Raw genomic sequence first — 23,498 nt, 5'->3', positions numbered from 1 at the left:
ACTTTTTTTGACTCATGTCATTGATTCCTTTCGTAGGTCTTTGGCTCTGGACGAGAAGAGGCGCCTTGAGGCCAGGATTGCTCAGCTAGAAGAGGAAGTAGAGGAAGAGCAGACCAATGCTGAAATGGCCAATGATCGCCTCAGAAAAGCAAATCTCCAAGTATGTGCTCCATTAGCTATCTCTTTGTTACTGTGAATTACAATGAGAACTTCTTGGGCTGTGGACAATAAAAGGAAGATCAATGAAATATTCCAGTTCCTTGACCTAATAATTCTATTGACTGGTTCAACTGTGGCATCTTATGGCTGGGTCAGCAAACGTTGGACATAATTTCTACTGGACAAATGCTGATGTGCAGTGTCAAGAAACATCAGCACAGGTTGAGAATTGGCTGTGTTGATTTGTACCACAGCATTAGGGGGAGCAATTACTGCATGTGCTCAGTTGCAGTATCAGCTGGCAGCTTTAAAACAAACAAATTGGCTTGACACACTAACAGAGTTCAAGTTACCCGCTTTTAGTTCTGTGCAGTCCTTAACCAATTGCATTATCTTGTATTTAGTTCACTTTTAGCAAATGTTTTCTCTAAAACATGCTTCACAAAGATACGAGCAAGAAATGTAAATAACTGAGGTACTCCAATTCCAATCTTGGGGAATTGATCATAATATTTAATTCAAGGACACTTACCAATGTGAGATTCAAAGTAATGACCCTGTGATTAAGAGTCCTATTATCTACCAGTTGAGCCACCTGGGCTCTGTAGAAACTCCATACACAAAGCCTTAACACATTGGATCTAGCCTGAGGAGGCAACACTCATATAAAATATCATCGCGATATCGATCTCATCACAGATTGGAAATGCAACAATGGAATTCCCATGATAATGCCTCTTTGTATTACTGGCAACATACATGCACACGTGTTGAATTTTAACATTGGAATTCCCATGGGAATAGCTGAAATTGCAGGTTCCAATGTAGTGAGAGACTATTGATATATCCAAACTTCTGCCGTGAACCAGTAAGATATCCGGAGCAGCTGCACTTGCGGCATCAGCCACAGTGTTGACCAAGTGTGCATTTGGAATGGTTCCCGATGCATTTCACATTGGGAACGGTTCCCGGTGCGTTTCACATTGGGAACGGTTCCCGGTGCGTTTCACATTGGGAACGGTTCCCGATGCATTTCACATTGGGAACGGTTCCCGGTGCATTTCACATTGGGAACGGTTCCCGGTGCATTTCACATTGGGAACGGTTCCCGGTGCGTTTCACATTGGGAACGGTTCCTGGTGCGTTTCACATTGGGAACGGTTCCCGGTGCATTTCACATTGGGAACGGTTCCTGGTGCGTTTCACATTGGGAACGGTTCCCGGTGCGTTTCACATTGGGAACGGTTCCCGATGCGTTTCACATTGGGAACGGTTCCCGGTGCGTTTCACATTGGGAACGGTTCCCGGTGCGTTTCACATTGGGAACGGTTCCCGGTGCGTTTCACATTGGGAACGGTTCCCGGTGCTTTTCACATTGGGAACGGTTCCCGATGCATTTAACATTGGGAACGGTTCCCGGTGCATTTCACATTGGGAACGGTTCCCGGTGCATTTCACATCGGCAGCACGGTTAACATTGAAGCTACGGCTCTAAAAATAGTATAGCTCTGGTTCTTTGGCATGCACACGCACACTCTTGTCAAAGTGACAGTGAGCCCCAATGAATGAATCTTGCTGTGTATATTTTATAGGTTATCAGCCAGTCAGTATCTTGGAATGCCTAAACGTTAATAAAAGTCAGAGTATGATGAGGGGTATGTACGTGGCAGAGTCTATGCACTCAGGAGATGATGTGAAATTCATTTTTTTTGTAGTGGATAATTTCTCTCTACAAGACTTGAATTGCTTGTTGCATTTTTTTTAAATTAGAGCAATTATTCTGAATCCCTCACTGGAGTATGGACTTTGGGGACTTTGAATTAGTATAGCTGAAGTACCCCTATAATCCACCACCCTGTACTTTGGTGAGGACAACTTATTCAGGAATTTGTTTTGTCGGAACTGCAATTTTCTGCTGTTGAGTAGGGGGAGGTTGACCAAAGGATTTCACTCCATGCTCTCTGAAAATCGGGTGTGAGAACTAAAGCGGATAATTTCTTACATCTGCTAATGATTCTGTTCACCAGGTTGACCAGATAAATGCTGATCTTTCTGCTGAACGCAGCAATGCCCAAAAGGCTGAAAATGCTCGCCAGCAACTAGATCGTCAGAACAAAGAGCTGAAAGCCAAGCTGCAGGAGATGGAGAATGCTGTCAGATCGAAATACAAGGCAAACATCACGGCACTGGAGGCCAAAATTGCCCAGCTGGAGGAGCAGCTTGATGCGGAGACCCGGTACAAATAGATTAGAAATATAATTGTGTCAGGAACAGCTATTTTGGGAAGGAGGTGGGGAAAGACTTATTTTCAAAATGATTGGAAGCCAAGCAACCAAAACAAATTGAGGTCTATAATTTAATACAAAGTAGTCTCACTTAAGATTGCAGAAATGCTGGATTTCGGAAATGTAAATGCAGCAGTTTAACATTAGCACTATTTCAAAGTTAAGATTAGGATCTGTTTCTGGATTGAAGTATAGCATTATATAGGGCACTAGAACTCTTGTTCTGTTAGTGCTTTGGTATCAATACCTCTGTGTCCCACTTCACTGATTAAAACAAAGTTTAAACACCAAAATCATAGAATCGTTACAGCACAGAAGGAGGTCATTTGGTCCGTTGTCTATGCTGGCTCTGTGAAGAGAATTCACTTCCCTGCCCTTCCCTGAAAATTATTTCTCTTCAGGTGCTGAATTGATTTCCTTTGCAAAGGCATCATTGAATCTGCTTCCACCACATTCTCTGGTTATTCCAGGTCCTAACCACTCCTTCGAAGACCAATGGATTTCCTCATGTCGCCATTGGTACTTCTATCATTCACCTTAAGTCAGCGTCCTCTGGTCCGACCCTTCTACCAATAGAAAGTTTCTCTGTTCCATCTAAACCCCTCATGATTTTGACAGTCTCTATCAAACCTCTTCTCAGCCGTCTCTTTAAAGAGAGCAACCCCATCTGCTCCAATCTATCCACAAAAACTGAGGTCTCTTGTCCCTGCAATTAATCTTGGAATCCTTTCTGCACCCTCTCAAATGCCGTCACATCCTTTCTAAAGTGTGCCCAGAATTATACACAACACTCGAGTTAAGGCCAAACCAGTGTTTTATAAAGGTTCTGTCGCTGTTTATAAAGCCTAGGATCCCCAATGCCAAAGTGTTATCTGCAAATTTCGAAATTGTGATATGTACACACAAGTCCAAGTCATTAATTTATATCAAGAACAGCAGTGGTCCAGACAGGTTCCCTGGGAACCCCAACTGTTTCCCTTCTAAATAAAACAAATGTTCACTATTAATTGTGCTTATTGTCACTCCGCCAACTTGGTCATAGAGTGCAGAACGGTGGCACAGTAGTTAATAATAACCGCCTATTGTCACAAGTAGGCTTCAATGAAGTTACTGTGAAAAGCCCTTAGTCGCCACATTCCGGCGCCTGTTCGGGGAGGCCGGTACAGGAATTAAACCCACGCTGCTGGCCTTATTCTGCATTACAAGCCAGCTGTTTAGCCCACTGTACTAAACCAGTCCCAGTACTGTTCTGTAAGGTGAATGTGCTGTTAGGTGAATTGGACATTCTGAATTCTCCCTCTGTGTACCTGAACAGGCGCTGGAGTGCGGCGACTAGGGGACTTTCACAGTAACTTCATTGCAGTGTTAATGTGAGCCTACTTGCGACACTAATAAAGATTATTATTATTAGATCAGTGACCCGGGGCCGGGATCGAATCTAGATCCTCAGCTCTGTGAGACAGCAGTGCTAACCACTGTACCACCGTGCTGCCCAAGCACCTATCTATTCTAATCCCATTTTCTAGCACTTGGTCTGCAGCCTTATAAGCTCTGGCATTTCAAGTGCTCATCTAAATGCTTCTTAAATATTGTCAGTGTTTCAGCCTCGACCACCCTTTCAGGCAATGACTTCCAGATTCCCACCACCCTCTGGGTGAAAAAGGTTTCCCTCAAATCGCCTCTAAATCTTATGCCCATTACTTTAAATCTTTGCCCCTGGTTATTGACCCCTCAACTAAGGGGAAACATTTTTTCCAATCTCCCCTCTCTATGTCCCTTGCAATTTCATACACCTCGATCAGGCCTCCTCTGCTCTGAGAACAACTCCAGCCTAATCAACCTCTATTCCCGGCTGAAATGCTCCAGCCCAGACAACATCCTGTCAAATCTCCTCTGCACCCTCTCCAGTACAATCACATCCTTCCTATAGTGTTGTGACCAGAACTGCACACAGTACTGTAGATGTGGCCTAATGAGCTGTTTTATACAGCTCCATCATAACTTCTCTGCTCTTGTACTCTAAGCCTCAGTTAAATAGGCAAGTATTCCATATGCCTTTTTAACCACCTTATCTACATGTCCTGCTGCCTTCAGGGATCTTTGGACATGCACTGAACGTCTGGCTGTTTGCCCTCCGAGCTCAGTGCTCTGCAGCCACTCAGTGACATCCTTGACCCTGACATCGGGGACACAACATACTAGTCTCACATCTGCGGCAACAGCAACACCTGCCTGTTCCTTTAGCTATGAAATACTGTATTGCTTTTGCTTTTTCAATCTTCCCCCTTCCTCCTGCACCCATTTTCAGCTGAGCTCGTGATGCTGTGGCTTAGGCTCTGGCTAAAGACCCACAATGATTAGGGGCCTCGCGGTAGCATGGTGGTTAGCATCAATGCTTCACAGCTCCAGGGTCCCAGGTTCGATTCCCGGCTGGGTCACTTTATGCGTGGAGTCTGCACGTCCTCCCTGTGTGTGCGTGGGTTTCCTCCGGGTGCTCCGGTTTCCTCCCACAGTCCAAAGATGTGCGGGTTAGGTGGATTGGCCATTCTAAATTGCCCGTAGTGTAAGGTTAATGGGGGGATTGTTGGGATACGGGTTACGTGGGTTTAAGTAGGGTGATCATTGCTCGGCACAACATCGAGGGCCGAAGGGCATGTTCTGTGCTGTCCTGTTCTATTCTAATTCTCACCAGTATTGATAACCTTTCACTAGTTGGAAAATGAGATGCATCCCGGGATTCCTGTAGTACCTGCTTGGTTCTCCTTGACTGCCTGGGAGTTGCCCATTACCCCTCTGCCCCACTGCTTAACTTACAGCTTGGTTTACATAGAACATAGAACGATACAGCGCAGTACAGGCCCTTCGGCCCTCGATGTTGCACCGACATGGAAAAAAACTAAAGGCCATCTAACCTACACTATGCCCTTATCATCCATATGCTTATCCAATAAACTTTTAAATGCCCTCAATGTTGGCGAGTTCACTACTGTTGCAGGTAGGGCATTCCACGGCCTCACCACTCTTTGCGTAAAAAACCCACCTCTGACCTCTGTCCTATATCTATTACCCCTCAATTTAAGGCTATGTCCCCTCGTGCTAGCCACCTCCATCCGCGGGAGAAGGCTCTCGCTGTCCACCCTATCTAACCCTCTGATCATTTTGTATGCCTCTATTAAGTCACCTCTTAACCTTCTCTCTAACGACAACAACCTCAAGTCCATCAGCCTTTCCTCATAATATTTTCCCTCCATACCAGGCAACATCCTGGTAAATCTCCTCTGCACCCGTTCCAAAGCTTCCACGTCCTTCCTATAATGAGGCGACCAGAACTGTACGCAATACTCCAAATGCGGCCGTACTAGAGTTTTGTACAACTGCAACATGACCTCATGGCTCCGGAACTCAATCCCTCTACCAATAAAGGCCAACACACAATAGGCCTTCTTCACAACCCTATCAACCTGGGTGGCAACTTTCAGGGATCTATGTACATGGACACCGAGATCCCTCTGCTCATCCACACTACCAAGAATTTTACCATGAGCCAAATATTCCGCATTCCTGTTATTCTTTGCAAAGTGAATCACCTCACACTTCTCCACATTAAACTCCATTTGCCACCTCTCAGCCCAGCTCTGCAGCTTATCTATGTCCCTCTGTAACCTGCAACATCCTTCCGCACTGTCTACAACTCCACCGACTTTAGTGTCGTCTGCAAATTTACTCACCCATCCTTCTGCGCCCTCCTCTAGGTCATTTATAAAAATGACAAACAGCAACGGCCCCAGAACAGATCCTTGTGGTACGCCACTTGTAACTGAACTCCATTCTGAACATTTCCCATCAACTACCACTCTCTGTCTTCTTTCAACTAGCCAATTTCTGATCCACATCTCTAAATCACCCTCAATCCCCAGCCTCCGTATTTTCTGCAATAGCCGACCGTGGGGAACCTTATCAAAAGCTTTACTGAAATCCATATATACCACATCAACTGCTCTACCCTCGTCTACCTGTTCAGTCACCTTCTCAAAGAACTCGATAAGGTTTGTAACCTACCCTTCACAAAACCCATGCTGACTATCCCTAATCATATTATTCCTATCTAGATGATTATAAATCGTATCTTTTATAATCCTCTCCAAGACTTTACCCACCACAGACGTTGGGCTCACCGGCCTATAGTTACCGGGGTTATCTCTACTCCCCTTCTTGAACAAAGGGACCACATTTGCTATCCTCCAGTCCTCTGGCACTATTCCTGTAGCCAATGATGACCTAAAAATCAAACCCAAAGGCTCAGCAATCTCTTCCCTGGCTTCCCAGAGAATCCTAGGATAAATCCCATCAGGCCCCGGGGACTTATCTATTTTCACCTTGTCCAGAATTGCCAACACTTCTTCCCTATGCACCTCAATGCCATCTATTCCAATAAGAAGTCTTACAACACCAGGTTAAAGTCCAACAGGTTTGTTTCAAACACGAGCTTTCGGAGCACGGCTCCTTCTTCAGGTGAATGAAGCTGAATCAGGTGGATTCACCTGAAGAAGGAGCCGTGCTCCGAAAGCTCGTGTTTGAAACAAACCTGTTGGACTTTAACCTGGTGTTGTAAGACTTCTTACTGTGCTCACCCCAGTCCAACGCCGGCATCTCCACATCATGGCTATCTATTCCAATAGCCTGGGTCTCAGCATTCTCCTCCACAATATTATCTTTTTCTTGAGTGAATACTGACAAAAAGTATTCATTTAGTATCTCGCTTATCTCCTCAGCCTCCACACACAACTTCCCACCACTGTCCTTGACTGGCCCTACTCTTACCCTAGTCATTCTTTTATTCCTGACATACCTATAGAAAGCTTTTGGGTTTTCCTTGATCCTACCTGCCAAAGACTTCTCATGTCCCCTCCTTGCTCGTCTTAGCTGTCTCTTTAGATCCTTCCTCGCTTCCTTGTAACTATCAAGCGCCCCAACTGAAACTTCACGCCTCATCTTCACATAGGCCTCCTTCTTCCTCTTAACAAGAGATTCCACTTCTTTGGTAAACCACGGTTCCCTCGCTCGACCCCTTCCTCCCTGCCTGACTGGTACGTACTTATCAAGAACATGCAATAGCTGTTCCTTGAACAAGCTCCACATATCCAGTGTGCCCAACCCTTGCAGCCTACTTCTCCAACCTACACATCCTAAGTAATGTCTAATGGCTTCTTCTAGAAACCATGTTTCTTCTAGAAACATGCCATTCGCGTAGCTCTCAGCCTCGTGGATACATCACAGTGAGCTCCAACTTCTACTAAAGCTCTGACATCCAGAGCTCCTATCCTCTAACTCATAACATTTTCCGCTCTTATGATTACTCAGCATGAGAGATACGTCTTGAATTTTCCATGTGGACCAAGGTACATAATCCCCATGGCTGAGGTGCCGTGCCTCCATTTATTATGGTATTAACTAAATTAAGATAAATAACTTATAATAGACTTAGCAGGCCACTTATCAATCAGCACTTTCTCTTCTGTTGTTGTCACCATCATATAGCCCAAAAGAAACTGATGATCAGATTGCTTCAGAGGGCCAGCATATACAGTAGGCTGAATGGCCTCCTTCTGTGCTCTAACCAGATCTATGATTTGATCATCACTGGAGGCTGCTGGTAATTAGATATGTGCCATTCAGCATTGTTAGATTACTAATAACCAAATTGAGGAATGAAGATATAGATAAAAATGTCACTGTTTCAGACCATTATGCATTCTTCAACGGCTATTTCAGCCACTTGCTGCACTCAACATTTGTGCCATTAGTGCCAGGCAATGACCATCTCTAACAATCTAACCATTGCCCCATGACATTCAGTAGTATTACCCACTATTAACACGCTGGGTTTACCATTGACCAGAAACTGAACTGGACTAGCCAGAAAATACTGAGGCTACAAGAGCAGGTCAGAAGCTGGGAATCCTGCAGCGACTACCTCATCATTTGACTCTTCAAAGCCTACAAGGCACAAGTCTGGAGGATTGTGGAATACTCTCCACTTGCCTGGATAAATATAGCTCCAACAACACTCAAAGCTCGAAACCATCCAGAACAAAATGGCCCAACTGATTGGCACCCCATCCACCATCCTAAACATTCACTTCCTTCACCACCACTACGCACAGTTGCGGCAGTATATACCATCTACAACATACACTGCAACAATTCACAAAGGATCTTTCGACTGCACCTTCCAAACCTGAAACCCATACCATCTGGAAGGTCAGGGCAGCAGATGCATGGGAACTCTCACTGCCTGCAAGTTCCCCTCCAAGCCACGCAAGACCCTGATTTGGAAATAAATGCTGTTCCTTCACTGTCGCTGGGTCAAAATCCTGTAATTTCCTTTCTAACAGTACTATGAGTGTCCCTGCAACACTGACTGCAGCAGTTCAAGAAGACACCTTTTCAAGGGTAGTTAGAGATGAGAAATAAATGTTGGATGAGCCAGTAACACTCTTGTCCCATGAATGAATTCACTGCTCAAAAGGTCAACACTGACTGAATGAATATTTCTGTATTGAGTTTAATTTGGGAGGATATTCATGGGCCAGTCAAGTTCTAATTATCATTGATCAGTACCTCACTTCCAAATACCTTTTAGTCAGTTGCAAAAAATTACGATTCAGCTTTCATTAGTTAGGTTCATAAGTACCACCGACAGTGTAGAAATGCACCATGCCTTGAATGAAGGCCCCAGTTTTGATCCTTGATCTATGGTTAGTTAACTGATCTTATTTGGGGAATTAAGAAGTGGCCGAGATTGGGAAGGGTGAATATTTATTAGCAATGACCCTCTGATTAAATAGCCATTTGGTAGGACAGAACTTGAGTGTTGCTGGAAAAAAGACCAACATTTTGCATCTTGCATTCGGGACAATTTGCAAGAATGCCAAATTGTTGCAGGTTGAGTGCAAAATGAAAAGCTTCGACAGCATACGTCTTTTTCAGCCAGTCCCTCTGATTGCTATCCAGTAACTCCTGGGAAGTTTGACTGTATGGAGAGGATGGCGCTTGCCTGTAATGGTGCAGACGTCAAATAGCCTTTAATGTTGGCTCAACCCTCAAATAACCCCTTGGGTGAAGTACAGGGGGCTGTCAGCACACACATCTGTTCTCCAGTAAGTATTAGCACCGTGGGAAAATTTGCAAATATATCTTACTGTTCCTGTCAAACTAGGGATAAACAAGCTGCCAGTAAGCTGGCCCGTCGCTCCGATAAGAGGCTGAAGGAGGTGATGTTGCAGATGGACGATGAAAGACGCAATTCTGATCAATACAAAGACCAGGTCAGTCGCAGCTTTTGATAATTTCGATTGAATTATATGCTTTAGAAACATGATTTGCTTTACAAATGTGAACTACACAAGTTCATTTGTGTCCGTCCCGTTTCTCCTCCAAACTAAGCCAGATGTTTGCCTTGGCAGTGTCATCTGCTCAGATCTGTAAGACAGGCCCCAAGATGAGAAACCCTTGGGTCTGCTTGCCTTTCCCTCCAAGATCCCCTGATCCATCAAGCATTTGTCATGTTGTACACTTCCATGCTGTGAAATATCAATTCAAACCAATTCCCCCTCACTGAGGTGCCCATCTGCAAGACTAAAGTTTCCCGCTGAAACGTGACCACCTGCTAATCCTCTCGTACTACTTTTCAAACTGGCTGCCGGGAGGAGCGGTTGAAGAACAACTCTGAAATTCACTCCAACTCTGGGAAGAATTACTGGAACTCTGTTTAATATTTTCTGCCACCCGCATAATCTGATCATGAGGTGTCATGGACGTGAAACTTGACCCATTCGACTTGAGTCCTTCTAATATCAACTTTTCAATCGCTGGCTCTGAGACAACAGCTTTAAATGTTTGCCAAATGTCACAGTTCCTTAGCACCACCATGCTCATTGTATGTCATCCATGGCTCTTTTCATCTCATAGACCTGAAACTTATTCCAGGCTAGGACACACCAAATTGACCCAGTCACTTCTGCATGGACTTGATTGGCCAAGAGAAAATAGTTTGTCTTTATCTATCCTATCTTTTCCTGTTAATATCTTGAAAACTTCAATTAAATCACCCTGTAACCAGAGAGGTTGGAGCGGCAGAGGGTAATAGATGAGATGTTGGAGGTAGATAGGAGTTATGCAGAGGATGGGGACCCAGCAAAGCTGGAAAAGAGGAAGGAACTACAGGTGAGCTTTGACCGACTATCTACCAGGAAGACGGTGCACCAACTGAGATGAGCAAGGGGTGCAGTTTACGAACCTGGAGATAAGGCGGGGCATATGTTAGCCGGTCAGCTCCGGAGGGAAGCAGCGGCAAGGGAAATTGTACAGGTGAGGGATAGGGCAGGGAAGTTGGTGGTGGCTCTGGATCTGATTAACAAGGTTTTTGAGGAATTTTATATGAGATTGTACAGGTCAGAGCCACCTGGGGGAGACCGTGAGATGCAGGAATTTCTAGATGGGTTGGAGTACCCGAGGATAGGGGAGGGGAACAGTGCTACATTAGAAGGAGGGATAGTGGGGGCAGCAGGGTCACGCAGTGGGTTAGCACTGCTGTTTCACGCGCCGAGGTCCCAGGTTCGATCCTGGCTCTGAGTCACTGACCATGTGGAGTTTGCACATTCTCCCCGTGTTTACGTGGGTTTAACCTCCACAACCCAAAAATGTGCAGGCTAGGCGGATTGGCCACACTAAAATTGCCCCTTAATTGGAGAAAATGAATTGGGTACTCTAAAAAAAAAAAATTTTTTAAAGGAGCGATAGTGGAGCAGGAGATAAAGGATGCGATTGGGAGAATGCAGTCGGGGAAGGTGGCAGGGCCAGGTGGGTTTCCGGTGGAATATTATTAAAAAATCAAGGATTAGCTGCCACCCCTGATGGGAATGTTTGAAGAGGCGATAGGGAAGGGGGTGTTGCCACAAACCTTGGGGCAGGCATCGATTTCCTAGTTGCTAAAAAAAGATAAGGATCCGAAAGAGTGTGGGTCATATAAGCCCATATCACTTCTGAATGTGGACGCAAAAGTATTGGTGAAGGTACTGGCAGGTAAGCTGGAGGAGTGCCTCCTGAAGGTGATTGGTGAAGATCAGGGTTTGTGAGAGGGAGGCAGCTCTTTTCAAACATTAGAAGGGTATTGAACGTCGTTATGGCACCGGCAAAGGGGAAGGAAACAGAGGTGGTTGTGGCATTGGACGCTGAGAAGGTGTTTGACCGGGTAGAATGGGGGTACTTGATGGCAGTTCTCGAGCAGTTTGGGATTGGACCAAGATTTGTGAACTGGGTAAAGCTACTATATAAGGAGCCGAGGGCGAGTGTCCGCACAGGTCCCCTCGCCACACCAGGGCACAGGGTGGAGAGGTTGCTCTCCAACCCATCAGGATCCACCTTCGGGCAATCAGCGAGGCGAAGGCTACTACATCTGCCTTTGCACCCGTTTCCAACCCTGGCTGGTCTGACCCCCCGAATATGGCCTCCCGGGGCCTGGGTCCAGTTTCATGTGCACCACTTTAGAAATTACCCTAAAAACCTCCTTCCAGTAATCTTTTAGCTTTGGACAGGACCAAAACATATGAACGTGATTACCGGGCCCCCCCTCAATGTTCTCACACACCTTCTCCTCCTTCAAAGAATCAGCTCATCCTCGCCCTCGTGAGGTGTGCTCTGTATACCACCTTCAGCTGTATCAGCCCCAACCTCTCACACGAGGTATCATAGAATTTACAGTGCAGAAAGAGGTCATTCAGCCCATCGAGCCTGGACCGGCTCTTGGAAAGGGCACCCTACCCAAGGTCAACAACTCCACCCTATCCCCATAACCCAGTAACCCCACCCAACACTAAGGGCAATTTTGGACACTGAGGGCAATTTATCATGGCTAATCCACCTAACCTGCACATCTTTGGACAGTGGGAGGAAACCGGAGCACCCGGAGGAAACCCACGCACACACGGGGAGGATGTGCAGACTCCGCACACACAGTGACCCAAGCCGGAATCGAACCTGGGACCCTGGAGTTGTGAAGCGATTGTGCTAACCACCATGCACCTCACACCAGAACCTCTGCTCCATACCCTCTCCCAACTCTTCTTCCCACTTAGCTTTGATCCCTTCCAGTGGTGCCTTCTCCTCTTCCAAAATAGCTCCGTAAACCACTGTGGTTCCCACTAATCGGCATTTCCCTTGACATTTTTCTTTCTTTGTCTAATGCCATGTTTCAGCCAAAAAGCAACATTGTGTTTTTGAACATAGAACACAGATGGGCCATTCAGCCCATCGAGTCTGCACTTAAGCCCTCACTTCCACCCTATCCCAATAACCCCACCTAACCTGCACGTCTTTGGACTGCAGGAGGAAACCGGAGCACCCGGAGGAAGCCCATGCAGACACGGGGAGAACGTGTAGACTCCGCACAGACAGTGACCCAGTGGGGAATCGAACCTGGGGCTGTGAAGCCACAGTGCTATCCACTTGTGCTGCCATGCTGCCCATAAACTTGTTTAAAAATAAATCCCATCACATCAGAAGTGTAAAAAAAAAATATGCCAAAGAAAATATTAGGAGTGTGGGCAAAAGGTTGAGTTTTAAGCAGTCTTAAAAAGGAGAAGGAGATATCTAGGAAGGGAATGTAGAGCTTAGACTGCTGAGATCTGCAACAATTCAGCCAGCAGTTGTATTTCATATAGTGTACCTGGGACTAGCCTATTAGGTCTACTTTAGCCATGTTTGTCTCCAAAGAAAATAAGACCATAATAAAAACTGCTGGCAAGGAGTGATCGGCAATCCCCTCCTATCTCATTGCAGGTTGAGAAAGCCAATTCCCGTTTGAAGCAGTTGAAACGGCAGCTGGAGGAGGCAGAAGAGGAAGCCCAGCGTGCCAATGCTTCACGCAGAAAACTACAGCGAGAACTGGAAGATACTTCTGAAACTGCAGACGCAATGACCCGTGAAGTTAGCGCACTCAAGAGCAAGCTCAGGTGAGAGGGTGACGAAGCACTAACACTAGAATAATCCTGCTTTCAGCACATTAAGAAAGCAAAGTATTTACACATTTAAAGTAGCTGGTCCTGGCATGCTCTTTATGTTCTAGTCACATTTTATGATACTTTCACTTTAACACCCTAGAAGGAGGAGAGGCACAGAATGAGTATTCTGCAGCCCCTGTCCAGGAAGGCAAACTATATTCAATTGTGAAGCAGGAGAAGTAATATATTTAATTTACTGAGTCCAGTCCAAAGATGTGCTTTAGATCAGGATACACTGGGGGAAAGAAGTACAAAGGAAATTAGAAAGTGACAACCAGGTATTACATTGGTAAAACTTAATAATAAATGAAATGGGAACGAGGGAAGTAATGACTAGACAATTTAGGGTGAAACAGAAAATTGAGCAACATGAGACATAAAATCTGTTTTCAAGCTTTTTAAGTCTTTTTATTTCAACTTTAGCTATCAGATGGGTCTATACTTTCAGAAAAAAGCAAATTACTGTGGATGCTGAAATCTGAAACAAAAACAGAAAATACTGGAAATCTTAGGTCTGACAGCATCTGCGGAGAGAGAAGGGAGTTAGCATTTCAAGTCTGAATGACTCTTTGCCAAAGCTGGAGAATACTGGAAATGGGATCAGATTTATACTGGGGTGGGTGGGGGGGGGGGGGGGGGGGGGGGGGGGGGAGAAGAGACGCATGGAGCTGGATAGAGGGCTAGTGATAGGTGGAGATTGACAAAGGTGTTGTTGACAGAAATACGAGGGGAATGTAAATGGTGGTGATCATGCCTAAGAAGGGTGCCGATAGTGGCACATTGAGATCAGAATGTGTTAATGGCAAAACAAACGTAAAATTGTGTGTCAAAGAACAACTAGGAACAGGAAACAGATGGCTCAAGTGGTGGGGGTGAGGGGGACAATGGTGAGGGAAAATCGATGGAATAAATGACAGAAATTAAAATGGGGTGAAGGTGGAGAACAGTCTGAAGTTGCTGAACTCTGTTAAGTCCAGAAGACTGCAGTGTGCCTCATCAGAAGATTTATGTTTTCAGTTTGTTTTTTTGCTCTGTCTGTCAGCTGTTATGTTAAGCCAGTTTGAAACGGCAGCAAGTTTCACAATGGGAAAAATAAAGTCTACATATAGGTATATGCCCACATGGTGGTGCAATGGTTAGCTCTGCTGTCTCACGGCACTGAGGACCTGGGTTTGATCCCAGCCCCAGGTCACTGCCTGTGTAGCGTTTGCACATTCTCCCCGTGTTTGTGTGGATTTCGCCCCCACAACCCAAAGATGTGCAGGGTAGGTGAAGTGGCCACGCTAAATTGCCCCTTAATTGGAAGAAAATAATTGGATACTATAAATTTATTTTTAAAAAGGGCATATGTCGTACTTTTGAGTATAGTGTCATGGTTTTGTTTGGTGGGTGGTATGTGGCGCAGTGGTTAGTGCTGGGACTGCGGCACTGAGGACCCTGTTTCGAACCCCGGCCCTGGGTCACTGTCCGTGTGGAGTTGCACATTCTCCCCGTGTCTGCGTGGGTTTCACCCCCACAACCCAAAGTTGTGCAGGTTAGGTGGATTGGCCACGCTAAATTGCTGCTTAATTGGAAAGCAAAATTGGGTACTCTATTTAAAAAATAAATTAAAAATAAAAATGATGGTTATGCTTGAATAAACCATTTGTTTCAGTTTGCATGTTCGGCCTGCCTTCTGAGAGGAGAGAATCAAGTGGAGCCAGTTCATAGAATATCCTGTTGTGATCCCTGTGCCTCTTAATCATTTCTCTGGATTTTGGGCATGTTAAAGCACTCTCCAAATTGTAGCAAGTTCAATGTCCACTTGTAGAAATGACCAGGAATATAGCTAACATAAAAAATCTCTAGCTTGGTCAGGACCGAATCATTCAAATTTGAGGGTGTGTTGCAATAAACTTAGTTTGTGGCCCCTTAAATTTAGAAATTTGAGATGATCTAATTGGGATGCTTAAAACTGCAATGGGATTTGGCAAATTGGGGTCTTGGGTCTTGAGTCTGGATACTTTACAACTACAAGGAAATGCAGGTTCATGTGAATAGTAACCAGATGCTAATCTATTCAAATAGGGCTATGAGTAAGTTGGCAAAGCACCATGCTTTGGAATCAGCTTTGACTTAGAAGCATAGAATTTACAGTGCAGAAGGAGGCCATTTGGCCCATCGAGTCTGCACCGGGCCTTGTAAAGAACACCCTACCTAAGCACGGACCTCTACCCTATCCCAGTAACCCCACCAAACCTTTTGGACACTTAATGGGCAATTTAGCATGGCCAATCCACCTAACTTGCACATCTTTGGATTGTGGGAGGAAACCGGAGCACCCGGAGGAAACCCACGAAAACACGGGGAGAACGCGCAGACTCCGCACAGACAGTAACCCAAGCCAGAAATCGAACCCGGGCCCCTGGCGCTGTGAAGCAACAGTGCAAACCACTGTGTCACCGTGCTGCCCAATTTGTAATCTGTCTAGAAAACAGGTGGCTGGAGGGGCAGCTCTGACCGCCATCTAATCTGTCCCATTATTGAGCTGTAACTACTGCATTTTGAAAAAGACTAATCGCTCATTCTCAAAATCGCTTGACAAGAAATTCACATGGTAATGATTTAATGTTTGTGTATAGGCGTACAGATGTGGGATACGCTGTGCGCCGTCCCACAGGCAGAAAACTGGATGAAATTTCTGATGATGATGTTGAAGGTCGTGCTGATGGAGGAGATTCCAAAGCTGCTGAATAAATGCCAAAACACCAACCTACACTCAGTATAAACACCATCATTGGGCCAATTGCTATTAAGATTTTTTTAAATGCGTAGTTGTGTATTTTATGCTGCAACAGGTAACATCAGGGCACTCCTTCCCTCTTCTTTTCCCCCTCCGCTTTATATAACATCTTTCTGAATAATATTGTAATGTGCTAATACGTAGCATAGTACAGTTATTGTGCATCAGGAAGAACAAGGCTCATCATATGTGCGGCAGTGCGCCCAGCGATGGAGGGTTACGATGTAACCCGACGTGGAATTATATTTCTTCAAATAATCACGACTCTGCAATTCTCAGCTTGTGACCCAGCTTGGCCTGGAATTGACCCCATGGGGCAGTCCTTCTCACTTTCCTTAAGAGTTTTTGTCTTTATTTTGCTTTGGGTTATTGCAATTCAGGAATGTAGCATTTTGGGCAGTAGGCTCTTGGAACCAGTGTCTAGCTTTAGACAACAAATTTCTCATGTTGTTTTGACAATCTTTAAAACGATTTGTTGGGGCTCTCACAGCGCAAGTTGACAATTCAGTGGCTCAGAAGCATCAATGGGTGTTGTAAATATGGCATAGTGCTTTCCTCTGTAATTGAGTTTTTAAGATCATCATTGATGCATGCTAACAGCAGTTCTGTCTCATGTGGGAATATCTCATTTCATATTTGGAGTTTTGCTGCTTGGAGTAAGTTCCCAGTTGGAGCAGGCTACTCAATCACTGCCCGAGAGATTTCAGTGGGTTCAAGAACAGAATTTTAAAGTTTCCCTTTTCCTATTGATGTGACTAGGCTCAGGTGGCAACAGAAAACATTAACTTCTAACTGGAAGCCCCTTTGTTCAGTTCGTCTTTGTTGATGTGCAGCCAGTGTACTTTCCCCAACACCCTTTGTATTTTCTGTGAACTTAATTGTGACAATCCTTCTTTTCTAGCTTTATTTACTGGCATCTACCTATTTCCATTTTCATGGGAAAGGAGAGAAGGGAATATACCATTTTTCTCCAGTCATTGTCGAATACTGTTTTCAGGTGATGCCCTAATTCAGAATGTCCAGAGCATGTTGTTAACATGGGCGTTCCTCCTATTCTCCAAGCAAAGGCTTCTATCCATTTCTATGTGGCACACCTGCCTGTGGTGCAGAAATGCAAGCATTTCAACCCCCACCTCAGCCAGCTGCTTGGTTCAGAATGTCTGTTTTCAGATCCCTGTGCCAGAGAGCCACAGTACTGGTGCTGGGAAAGGCAATACATGCTTGTCTAACACTGTTCCAGTACTGGTGCTGTACAGGGCCACAGTACTGGGAGAGGAGATACATGCTCGTCTAACACTGCTCCAGTGCTGGTGCTGTACAGGGCCACAGTACTGACACTGGGAGAGGAGATACATGCTTGTCTAACACTGCAGACAAAAACCAAACCTGGCCAGTTCAAAGATTTCTCTGAAAATGTTTTAAATGTGCAATGACGTCCAAGAAGACTGTTGAAAGGAAATGCATAGATATATATATTCATTTTTATCCAAATGAGTATTGCTTCATGGTTGTATTGGAAACGGTTTTTGATAATCTGTTGGCTTTACTGGATTTGTAAAATGACTTAATTTCCTGTGATTCTTTTAAGGACCAAATATATATTTAAAACAGGAAAAATATAATCAAGAAAAATTTGTTAATGGATTCTCATTTTTATATATATAAATATATATATACGTATAATTAACCATTTGCTCTGGCCAATCATGACCTTTTTTTCTGAGCACTAGCCTCCAATTTAAATAAAAATTAAAACTGGAAAATGTGCTAAAATGTAAACTGCACAGTTTTAGGTTCAGTTGCCATGTTTGGCAGGGGATGCAGTGCGCACTGGGTGCATCAGGATATTCCACATGCATATTCCCTTAGTCACTGAATTGTTTGGGACCTTGGTTCAATGTGTTTTACACGCACAACACCGAAGTATTGGGCTAAGAGAGTAAAAGGTGTCTCATTTTCCTCTATGCTGCAACATTTAAGTTTCGCAAAGAGAAGTTGCTCCATTTATTTCTTCCTGTCAGGGTTGCTATAGAAACTGGTCAAGTCCGCAACAGACACGCACGCACTCATATTTTTATAAAAGTGCCTTAAGCATGTGTCACACCAGTGCCGCTAAACTGAATTGTAACCGTGGTTTACAGATATTACCACAAATGTGTTACAAATAAAGTTTATTGAAAAAGTATGGTTGGTGTGAAATGTTTGTCGGCTTTTCCATTTTGTGACATTCACAAGAATGAACTCTTATTTGTTTATGTTGAGCCTTGCTGTGCCTCCAGTGTACCTACCTGTTCAGACACATTTGCTTTTCAACTTTGTTCAGCTGTAGCTCTGCATCCATCTCCCTGCCTCGTGTTTCAGTTCTGGCCAGCGAGCCCTTTGAGATGCCAGTTCTCTACATGCTCATCGTGTCCTCGTTTTTATTTGCCAATGAGCCCTCGTTTCCCAAATGAAATTCACTTTAAGCAATAATGTTTACTTTTTTCATTCCCAACTGCCACTTAATAATCTTTATTGTCACAAGTAGGCTTGCATTACACTGCAATGGAGTTACCGTGAAAAGCCCCCAGTCGCCACTCTAACTGTTCGGGTATACTGAGGGAGAATTCAGAATGCCCAATTCACCTAACAAGCCCGTCTTTCAGGACTTGTGGGAGGAAACTGGAGCACCCGGAGGAAACACAGGGAGAACGTGCAGATTCCGCGCAGACAGTGACCCAAGCCAGAAACCTGGGACCCTGGCATTGTGAAGCAACAAGTGCTGATCCCGGTGCTACCGTGCTTACCTTGCTCCTTACTGGTGACAAGTGGGTTACACTTTTTTCTCTTCCACTTTTGGAGGTGGAAGTCTCTGCTCATTCTCTACCTGCTGCAGGTGCTAACTTTTTTTAAAGTGTCCAATTTTTTTGTTACCCAATTAAGGGGCAATTTAGCATGGGCAATTTAGCATGACCAATTCACCTACCCTGCTCATCTTTAGGTTGTAGGGATGAGACCCAGGCAGACACGGGGAGAATGTGGAAACTTCACACGGGCTGGGATCAAACCTGGATCCTCGGTTGCCATGTGGCAGCACTGATACCGTGCCTCCCTTGTAGGTGCTAATTTGACCGGTTCTCATACTGCGCCAAGTGCACTGATGAACTTGTGCTGTTCCTACATTTTTTTTTTTAAAATGTATTTATTCAAAGTTTTTCAAAACGTTTTACAGAACACTCCGAAAAGGAAAATAATACAAAGAGAAACGGGCAACTTGACAACCAAACAGAAAAACTTAACCCTCTAAACGATAAACAGTTTAACAAATTAACACCCAACTCAAAACAAAATAGGGCGGCGGCCCTTTTCAAATAGGAAAAGAAATCAGGCCCCCCCGCCCCCGGTTTGCTGCTGCTGTTGACCTCCACCTAACGTTCCGTGAGAAACTCAAGGAACGGTTGCCACCACCCGGAGAACCCCTGCAAGGACCCTCGCAAGGCAAACTTTATCTTCTCCAACCCAAGAGCCCCGCCATGTCATTGATCCAAGCCTCCGTACTTGGGGGCTTCGCGTCCCTCCACAAGAGCCTTCTCGAACTACCAAGGAGGCAAAGGCCAGAATTCCCGCCTCTTTGACTCTTGCACTCTCGGATCCTCCAAATAACGCTATCGCCCAACTCGGTTTTACCCGAGTGTCCAAGACCTTGGACATGACCTTTGCAAAGCCCTTCCAGAACTCTGCAAATGCCGGGCACGCCCAGAACATATGGGCGTGGTTTGCTGGGCTCCCCGAACACCTCAGAAATCTGTCCTCCACCCCAAAATACTTACTCATCCTCGTCCCTGTCATATGCACCCTGTGTAACACTTTAAACTGGATCAGGCTAAGCCTGGCGCAAGATGAGGTGGAATTGACCCTGCCCAGGGCGTCAGCCCACAGGCCCTCACCCAGCTCCTCCTCCCATTTGCCCTTCAACTCCTCCACTGAGGCTTCCTCCGCCTCCTGCAGCTCCTGGTATATCTCCGAGATCTTATCCTCTCCGACCCACACACCCGAAATCACCCTGTCCTGTATCCTTCGGGCAGGCAGCAATGGAAATTCTCCGACCTGCTTCCTGATAAACGCCGAACCTGCATGTACCTAAAGGCACTTCCCGGGGGTAACCCGAATTTCTCCTCCAGTGCCTTGAAGCTGGCAAAAGTCCCGTCAATGAACAGATCCCCCAGCCTTCTAATTCCCACCCGGTGCCAGCTTCGGAACCCATCATCTATCCTGCCCAGGGCAAACCTATGGTTATTCCGTATCGGGGACTAGGCTGAAGCCCCCGTCTTCCACCTGTGCCACCTCCATTACCCCCAAATCTTAAGCGTCACCGCCGAGCTCATGGTATACTGAGTCGGTGGAAGCGGCAACGGTGCCGTCACCAGTGCCCCAGGCTAGTACCTACACAAGACGCCGCCTCTCCCTCCATCATCCACTTCCGAATCATCGATACGTTTGCTGCCCAGTAGTAGCAGCACCAAACTTTCTCTTCCCCCCCCCCCCCCCCCCCCCCCCCCGACTGCGCTCCAAGAACAGTCTTTTAACCCTCGGGGTCCTAATGGCCCACACAAATCCCATGATACTCTTGCTCACACGCTTGAAAAAGGCCTTGGGGATGAGGATGGGCAGGCACTGAAACACGAACAAAAACCTTGGGAGGACAGTAATTTTGACAGACTGCACCCTACCCGCTAGGGAGAGTGGAAGCATGTCCCACCTCTTAAAGCCCTCCTCCATCTGGTCCACCAGCCGTGCCAGATTGAGCCTATGCAAGACCCCCCAACTCTTGGCCACCTGAATACCCAAATACCGAAAACTCTTCACCATCTTGAGCGGCATCTCCTCCAACCTCTTTTCCTGGCCCTGCGCACGCACCACAAAGAGCTCGCCCTTCCCAACATTAAGCTTATACCCTGAGAAATCTCCAAACGTCTGCACGACGTCCCCCATCCCCTCTACTATGTCTGTAATATATAAAAGCAAATCTACCGCATATTGTGAGACGCGGTGCTCCTACCCCCACCCCTCCCCCTGCCTCTGAACCAAACCCCTCCAGCTTCTAGATTCCCTTAGCGCCATGGCCAATGGCTCAATCGCCAAACAGCAGGAGGGACACAGGGCACCCCTGCCGCGTTTCACGATATAGTCTAAAGTACTCTGACCTCAACCAGTTTGTCAATGCACTCGCCACAGGGGCCTGGTATAACAATTTAACCCACCCTATAGACCCCTCTCCAAACCCAAACCTACCCAGCACCTCCCACAGGTACTCCCACTCCACCCTTCTCCGCGTCCATAGCCGCCACCACCTCGGCATCTCCCCCCCCCCCCTCCGAGGGCAACATAATCACATTCCGAAGCCTCCGCACATTTGCATTCAACTGCCTGCCCTTCACAAATCCCGTCTGATCCTCATGTATCACTCCTGGGACATAATCCTCAATCCTAGTGGCCAGGACCTTCGCCAACAGCTTGGCATCCACATTAAGGAGTGAAATTGGCCTATACGAGCTACACTGCAGCGGGTCTTTGTCCCGCTTCAGAATAAGCAAGATCAGAGCTCTCGACATCGTCGGGGGAAGACTTCCTTTCTCCCTCGCCTCGTTAAAAGTTCTCAACAGCAACAGAGCCAACAGTTCCGAAAACTTCCTATAAAATTCAATCAGGAACCCATCTGGTCCTGGGACCTTGCCCGCCTGCATATTCCCCAGCTCCTCCATCCCAATCGGGGCCCACAAGCCCTCTACTTGCACGCTCGGAAACCTCAATTAGTCCAGGAACCGCCACATCCCTCCCCCCCCCCCCCCCCCCCCCCGCGTGCTCTGATTTGTACATGTTCTCATAAAAGTCCCTAAAGACCTCATTTATTCTGAGTGGACTCCGCACCGTATTCCCTCCCTTGTCCCTGATTCCCCCAATTTCCCTAGCCGCCGCCTTCCGCAGCTGATGCGCCAGCATCCGACTCGCCTTCTCCCCATATTCATACGTTGCTCCTTGTACCTTCCTCCACTGGGCCTCAGCTTTCCCCGTCGTCAACAAGTCAAACTCCGTTTGGAGATTCCGGCGCTCCTTCAACAGCCCCTCCTCGGGGGATTCCACTGTTCCTACATTTCAGAAAGTGCTCGTAACCTGTCTCTTTGGGCTGAGGCTCTTCACTGCTGTTAAACATTGACCCAAAACTTGAAATAAAATCTCCAGTTACTATACAGGATGTTGTTGGAATGAGGACTTGGCCTGTCTAGGATTGTTTCTCAAGATACTGAGGACTATCAAAGTAAGTCCACAGCAGATGATAAACCTCTGAGACATAGAAAACCTCTGAGAAATAGCAAACTATATCCAGGGTATAACTGCTCTTTACTTCCAGGGAACCAAGGTCACAAGGAAACGAACATTAACAAACAGTTTAAAACAACAATAAAACAGCCTAATAAGCATAACACCCCCAAGACCGTAACAACGCATATATCGAGCCCCCACCCCCCCCAAACCCGGTAAACAACAAGAGAACTTGAAAATAAATTAAATTAAATAAACATAATCAACACCCCCCCCCCCCCCCCCCGGTTGCTGCTGCTGCTGACCTAGTTCCCTATCGTTGAGCCAGAAAGTCGAGGAAAGGCTGCCACCGCCTAAAGAACCCTTGTACCGATCCCCTCAGGGCGAATTTGACCACCTCCAGCTTAATAAAACCCGCCATGTCATTGATCCAGGTCTCCACGCTTGGGGGCCTCGCATCCTTCCACTAGCAAGATCCTCCGCCGGGCTACTAGGGACGCAAAGGCCAAAACACCGGCCTCTCTCGCTTCCTGCACTCCCGGCTCCACCGCAACCCCAAAAATTGCGAGTCCCCAGCTTGGCTTGACCCTGGATCCTACCACCCTCGACACCGTCCTCGCCACCCCCTTCCAGAACTCCTCCAGTGCCGGGCATGCCCAGAACATATGGGCATGGTTCGCTGGACTCCCCGAACACCTGACACACCTGTCTTCGCCCCCAAAGAACCTACTCATCCTAGTCCGGGACATATGGGCCCGGTGCAGCACCTTGAATTGGATGAGGCTAAGCCGCGCACATGAGGAGGAAGAGTTAACCCTCCCCAGGGCATCCGCCCATGTCCCATCCTTGACCTGCTCCCCCAGCTCCCCCTCCCACTTAGCCTTTAGCCCCTCTACTGACGCCTCCTCCACC

General features: G+C 46.3%; 1 protein-coding gene across 5 annotated transcripts in view; it reads left to right on the top strand.

Moving 5' to 3' along the window:
• LOC119956378 (myosin-9-like) overlaps positions 1-18,471 on the top strand; it is a 187,089-nt gene extending 168,618 nt beyond the window's left edge. For 4 of the 5 annotated variants that reach the window (XM_038783544.1, XM_038783543.1, XM_038783546.1 and 1 more), the window contains 5 exons: positions 37-160; positions 2,187-2,395; positions 9,664-9,772; positions 13,284-13,456; positions 16,126-18,471. In XM_038783544.1, the coding sequence (XP_038639472.1) occupies positions 37-160; positions 2,187-2,395; positions 9,664-9,772; positions 13,284-13,456; positions 16,126-16,240 (730 nt within the window). In that variant the 3' untranslated portion in view covers positions 16,241-18,471. Of the gene's footprint in view, positions 1-36; positions 161-2,186; positions 2,396-9,663; positions 9,773-13,283; positions 13,461-16,125 lie in introns of those variants that run through there. The other variant, XM_038783547.1, reaches the window with a different exon arrangement.
• The last annotated feature ends 5,027 nt before the right edge of the window (positions 18,472-23,498 follow it).

The sequence above is a fragment of the Scyliorhinus canicula genome, chromosome 23 (assembly GCF_902713615.1).
Source record: "Scyliorhinus canicula chromosome 23, sScyCan1.1, whole genome shotgun sequence".
In the NCBI taxonomy this organism is placed as follows: Eukaryota; Metazoa; Chordata; class Chondrichthyes; order Carcharhiniformes; family Scyliorhinidae; genus Scyliorhinus; species Scyliorhinus canicula.
This window is presented reverse-complemented; position numbering and strand designations above follow the sequence as displayed.